Source organism: Castanea sativa, chromosome 3 (genome assembly GCF_040712315.1).
Source record: "Castanea sativa cultivar Marrone di Chiusa Pesio chromosome 3, ASM4071231v1".
Lineage (NCBI taxonomy): Eukaryota > Viridiplantae > Streptophyta > Magnoliopsida > Fagales > Fagaceae > Castanea > Castanea sativa.
Window position 1 is genome coordinate 37,542,935 of NC_134015.1, and position 6,585 is coordinate 37,549,519.

At 36.4% G+C, this 6,585-nt stretch overlaps 1 protein-coding gene across 1 annotated transcript; it reads left to right on the forward strand.

The window, feature by feature from the left end:
- Positions 1–4,752: 4,752 nt before the first annotated feature.
- LOC142627141 (uncharacterized) lies at positions 4,753–5,963 on the forward strand. Its single transcript, XM_075800941.1, has one exon. It carries the CDS (start codon positions 4,863–4,865, stop codon positions 5,811–5,813), a length of 951 nt encoding a protein of 316 aa, XP_075657056.1. The 5' UTR covers positions 4,753–4,862; the 3' UTR covers positions 5,814–5,963.
- Positions 5,964–6,585: the final 622 nt, after the last annotated feature.

The following is a 6,585-nucleotide window of genomic DNA, read 5'->3' on the forward strand; positions in this document are numbered from 1 at the left end:
ACACTTGTATCCAAACTTGAGAAATATTATTATAAACCATTCTCGGAAACAATCCAATGACGATTTCTCAGTCTTACTCTTTGCAAACGATTCTTTGTTTTGTTCCATTGGGCCCAAAGCCCGTTCTTTTTGTAATTGTCTAAACCATCCTTGAAATCTAAATTACAAACCCATCCTCTACAAATTCATTGTGAAGAAAGGCCTTTCAAGCCCATTTTCCTCCCAGTCGTGGTTTGGGAATTTGAATTGTGTCCTTACAATAATTATATAATAACTACAAATAATTTTTCTGCAACCCATTTTTAAATCACTTAGACTGACTCAAAAAACACACCGATAAAGTAAAACAGAAACAAAAAAGACAGTGAAAACCGTATGTTTCAAAGAACAAAAGCTGCAAAACAAGAGGGGGTTGTACAGCTAAAAAAAGTAAATTAGGGGTAGGGACCTCAATTTGTAAATAGAGATTGACTCACAATGTAAGCCACAAAAGCAAAAATGATCCACGAAGTTAATGAAAGGAATTAAAACATATATGCATGCAGTGAAAGAGAAAGCATATGATAGAGAAGAAAACTAAATTACTCGTGGAATTGGTGGCGCAAGAAGGGGCGTGATTGGTATTGGTTTAGGAATGGGTTGATAAAACAGGGGTTGCATAATGGAGCATCTTAGAAATCGCCTTCGATGTTGTCTCATATAAACAGCGGCAAAGGTTGGAACAAAAGCACTTGCACTTGAACTATCCATTTCTGTACCAATTGAGGAGCTGGTGAGTAGTTCACAAAAAAGTAATTATTATTTTTGCTGTATTTAAACATGTCTTCCATTTGCATTGCATTAGCAAAAGGGTCAACATGATTATAATTCACAGGTATATTACCAGCCATTGACACAACCAAATCAAGTAGTCTATACCTACCCAGAGACCAAAGTCTCTGTCACTTAAGTAACGCTTAGTCTCAGACTCTCTGACACTGAAGTCCAAATTTAATGCACTTTATGTTGAGGATGAAGGTATACGTATTTGGCTTGTAGTGTGAGAGAGTGACTCAGTACTAGTGTGTATGACGCTCAGCAATCACAAAGTTAGGGTAAAAATGGAGAATCAAAATTAGTATTACATTCTTTGGTGCTTTCCAGTGTTTTGAGAAAAAGATTTTACATGAATTGTGATATCATTTTTTGCATATGCATTGATAAATTCAGTTGTGATTGTTTGTTGTTTCCTTCTATTGTTTACATTTTGAGTTTGCTCCTTCCTAATTGTTTTCTCTCTCTTTTGTGAGAGAGTTCATATTATATGATCAAAAGAAGAGATAAGAAAAAAGAGTGGTTGAAATGAAGCATCTTTGTACAAGTGTTGGAACAACTTTGTTTTCTTCGACATGATATCAATGGTGAAGTATGGTAGAATATAAATGAAATTAAATCAAATATGAGAGAGAGTACCCATTAAAGAGAGAGGAAACAAGCATAATTGAGAAGTGTTTCAATTTTTAAACAAAAGAAAGAAACCATAATGGGCCAAAGAATTTAATTCCAAGCCCACTTTGAGACCCCCTAACCTTTGTCTTGTTTCTTCCTTTGGATTTGCCAAGCCCAAGTTGACCCATTTGAAAAGGTTTTCGTTAATATGTGTCTTGTGCAACTGTTGAAAATTGATTTAAAATAGTCCCATCTTCATTGGGAAGTAACAAACACTATGTTTGGTTAGGGTGAAAAGTGTCAGGATGAAAAATGGAGGAAAGAAATGAGAGAGGAAAATATGATTTTTCATTGTTTGGTTGGAGTAAAAGGAGTGAAAAAAGAAAATGGGATGGATAGAATTTCCACCCAAGGCCATCATTTTTTCCCCTCTCCAAATTTGGGAGAAAATACGAGAAAATGGCATTAAGAAGAAAAGTACAAAACTAACCCAACTTTTTCCATTCTTTAACTTTTAATAATAATGTTATTGAACTAATTTCCTCTTTATCCTTCTAGTTTTTCATTCTCTTTACCAGACACACATGATGGAAATAAAATATTTTCTATCCTTCCAATCAAACAAAGCAAAAGGCTAATAAAAAAAAAATGCTCTTTGTGGTCCGTTCGATTTAGTGAAAAATGAGAAGAATGGAAAATGGTAGTATTCTATTTGTTTTGGCTTGGTAGAAAAGAGGGAGGATGGAAATGGGAATTTTTGGAATTTTCCATTCAGCCCACAAACACCATTCCTCTCAATTTGAGAGGAAAAGTGAAGATAAAATGTTCTTTTATTTGGAATTTACTAATTTGCCTAATATTTTCTATCATCTCATTATGTTTTAAAGGTATAACAATAAATTTATTCAAATAACATTTTCCATTCTTTTATTTTTTCATTCTCTCTACCAAATACATAAGAGGAAAAACTGAAACATTTTCTAATGTTCCACTTTTCTATCCTTTCTACCATTTTTATTATTTCACTTTCATATCCCCCAACTTAAAGTGAAATTAAGTGACTTGACTTCCTATAAAAAGGCAATCAATTACATAATAAAATTCAACCTTAACTGAAATGTTTTGTAAGTCAACTAACATATTGTGATATTTCAAATGTAAACATTTAGGATTCAAATCACGCTTCTCCTAACTATCGGTTTATAAAAATGGGTGATAGAAATACAAATTAATGCTTGGTCTTAAGCTCTCTAACACTCAAGTCCAAATTAAACGTACTTTTATATTGAGGAAGAAGGTATACGTATTTGGATGGTAGTGTGAGAGAGTGAGTCAATACTAGTGTATGATGGTTGACAATCAGAAAGTTAAGGGCAATATTTAGGATTCAAATCACTCTTCTCCCAACTATCGGTTTATACAACAAAAAAGGAAAAAATGCAAATTACACCTTTCAAATTTCAAAATTTGATTTTTAGTCATATAATGTTTTAAAAAAAGAATTATTGAAATAATTTGTTATGATCATTAGTCTTTTTAATAACAATTTTTTAATTGAATGTTTAAATGACGAATGGTGACCACAAATGTAATCATAAAAGACTAAAATAGTAGAACTAAAACTTACATTACTAGAAGAGATTAAATTCTATAAGGACTTGATGTAAACCTTTTAATTAACACCCTCCAATAGGACATGCCACATTGTCATATTACTAATACATAAATATATATGATCACACATGATAAAATCTCAATAAATACTATATATTATGTTTTAAGTAAAAAGATAATATGGTGCTATAGTGTACCGTAAATTGTATTGAGTTTTAGGCCGTGTTTGGCAATGTGTAAAATATTTTCTGAGTGTAAAATATTTTTAGTTGAAAATATTTTACGGAAAGGAAAATAGTGTTAGTTGTTTGTTTGTGTTATGGAAAAATTGCAAGAAAAATATTTTTAGTATTTGGTATTGCATGTAAAAACCTATTTCCAAAAAACTCAGCCACCGCAATTACCACCATAAACCCAGCCACCGCCAACCACTATAAACCCAACCACTACTAGCCACTATCAACTACCATATAACCAATTAACTTGAAAAATTATAACTAAAATCAAAACACATTAATCTCTAAATCAATATCAAAACCCATATACCAAAATCCATAATCCACACCAGTGAAACCCACAAACCACCCCAACCATTGATCCACCACCCCTAATTGGCCACCATCAACAGTAAAACCCACCCCAACCCACCACCATTAAAACCCACAAATCACCCTAACCATCAATCCACCAAAACCTATGAACAAAAATATTTACAATCACTGAGAAAAAAAACCCACAATCACCACCATTGATGGAGCTTTGAAATCAGAAAGAGATGGTGTCGGTCTTGATGGCAGGCACTAGATCGGGTACATGCAGTGCCCGATCTGGGCTTGGTTGGTCAGAGGTAGGTTTGAAAGACACGGAGGATATGAGGAGAGACATGGAAGAGAAGAAAAGACGAGGAAGAAGAGAGAAAAGATTGGAAGAAAAAGAGAGGAGTACTCATCGGCAGGTGGAGGGGAATGTGATGGCGCGATCTGACTGGTGAAGGGGTTGGATGGTCTTCTTTGTCACTTTCCTTTCTCTCTCTCTCTCTCTCTCTCTCTCTCTCTCTCCAAGTGTGAGTTTGGAAAATGGGTTTGAAGTTAAATAAGATGTAAAAAATATTTTGTGAGTCAAGGGGCTTATTTTACGGTCAAATTTTATTATTTTCAGTTTTGCTTTATCACCTCAGACGCGCCTTGCTTGGTCTCCTTTGGACACATAATTGAAGACTCAAGGATCCTAGCATCAACCTTGAGAAATGCCTCATTCTCACGTATTAAGCATAATGGTAATGTTGTAGCAGACAAGCTCGCGAAATTGGCGAAACATTTGTATGAACCTCAAATTTGGTTAGAAGGCATCCATTGTGATGTAACCAATCTTGTAATTCTTGACAAAAGTTTTCTACCTTCATAATAAAAGTTCAATGATTGTTTTCTCAAAAAAAAAAAAAAAAAATTACACGTGCTCCCAAACACGCATGAAGATATAAAATATTTTCCCAATTTTATTTACATTTGAAACAAACATGGCCTCAAGTAAAATGTTAATGGGTGACAATATTTTATTGGATAGTATAAATTATAAAACATGAATTTTACGCTAGATTCTTATCAAATTGGGACGCTTACCATGATCACAATTGTTGAATTTAAAAGGGTAATATGCATTTTTATTAAAAAAGGAAAAAGAAAAAAACCGGTTCGGGTCTAATTGTTTTGACAAATCCATCCCAGATTCCCTATCCATGATCTACCCTTATCCTACGCACACTGACGCTCTCTATAGTCTATACTCTGTGCGCTATATTCTGTTCAGCTTCAGCCACTAAAATGGCAACTGAGCTACAACCACCAGAAGCCCCAATCCCAGGCGGCCCAACCGCCACCACAGCCGCCACAACAATAACAACCACAACCACAACCACAACTGCCGCAATAACTGTATCAACCGCCCCACCCTCATCCGAAAACCCGGCCCCAGCTTTAGCCCCAAAACGACAGCGCCGGCCCAGCGTCCGATTAGGCGAGATCGGTGACCAACCCGCCACTCTCTCTTACGACTCGCACGTGCGTCGAAGCAAACACCAACCCTGGCGGCTCCCCAAAGACCACTCGCACGTGCCTCATCCTCATCCTCATCCTCAGCCTCAGCCTCTTTCTAATAAGTCGGTTAAGGCTCGCTCCATTACTAACCTCGTTAACGGCGGAGATTCTAACGACCTCATCATCCAAGAACACGAGGATAGGAACCAAAATAACGGTGACGGAAACCTAGAATTCGTGAACCGGAAGAAGGCGAAGCGGGGCTCCGTAGCGAAACGGGTCCGATCCAATTGGGTATCGAAAATCGACGAATCGGCAGGACCCCAAGGAGATAGCAGAGAAGACGAAGGGTTTCGAGATTTCTTCGATCCAGACTCGGATAGTCCATTGAAGGACCATAGTCCAGTCCACTCCGTTGACAACGTGGCACTCGATATATGGCACAATAGTAGAAGGCAATCGAGGCCCAGGGTTTCGGAGGAAAACGACGCCGAATTGGAGAATTATCCGGAGTCGGATTCGAGGGATCGGAGGTGCGAGACGAGTGAAGGAGTGAGGTCGTGGCTTATCGATTTAGGGTTGAGCCGGTACGCGCCGGTGTTTGAGATTCACGAGGTGGACGACGACGTTTTGCCATTGTTGACGCTCGAGGATCTTAAGGACATGGGAATAAACGCCGTCGGATCGAGGCGCAAAATGTACAATGCAATTCAAAAGCTTCGTAAGGGGTTTTCGTGAGTGTAGTGTAATTTTTGTTGTACTAATATTTTTACTGCTGTTGCTCTTAGTACTGCTAATAATATAAATTTGTAGTAGTGTAACATGTTATAAAAAAAAACCCTCGGAAATGTTGAATAAAAAATGCATGTCTGAGATGGTTTGAGCTTAGATAATAATCTCACATGATATTGATAATCATAATAGTAATGATGTCTTCGTTTCGGTTTTTTTCTTCATGTTTTTCTTCAATTGGTACTGGTGTTTAGGGAAATTGGGTGACAATGAAATTTCACATTTTGATTTCATGAGTTAATTCTTTCTTCTTATAGTGTGCAAATGAATGCAAGGAACTTTGTCTAATCTTTAACATATATGAAAATTTTGGACTTCATTCTTTTATTTCAGTATTGGTTAAGTACTTTTTAGGTGTAATAATATGGTAATGCCCTGTTAGTTAGTACCAATTTATTGTTTCATTACGTAATGGTTACGTTTTACCGTGGTTCATCTACTTATTACTTTTGAGATGCTGACGGTTATGGAGACTTCCTCAATTCCCCTCCCCTTCTTGGTCTTGCCTGTTTGTTCTAAAACAGTGAGTAATAGTTTCTTAGTCACTGTTTTTCTAGTGCTTGCCTTGATTATCTTACATATAAACTGGATGAAACCTATTATCAGTTGTTTACATGAGCGGGTTGACTGTCCTGTAATTAAGATAATTCGGGGTCTGTTACTTTCATGGTAGGTTGAAGTTGTGTGGCTATGTTTGTGTTCTCTTTAGTATTGACCA

What these genes read in the sequence shown, in the direction of transcription:
- LOC142627141 (XM_075800941.1), top strand. Translation starts at nt 4,863, where the DNA reads ATGGCAACTGAGCTACAACCACCAGAAGCCCCAATCCCAGGCGGCCCA.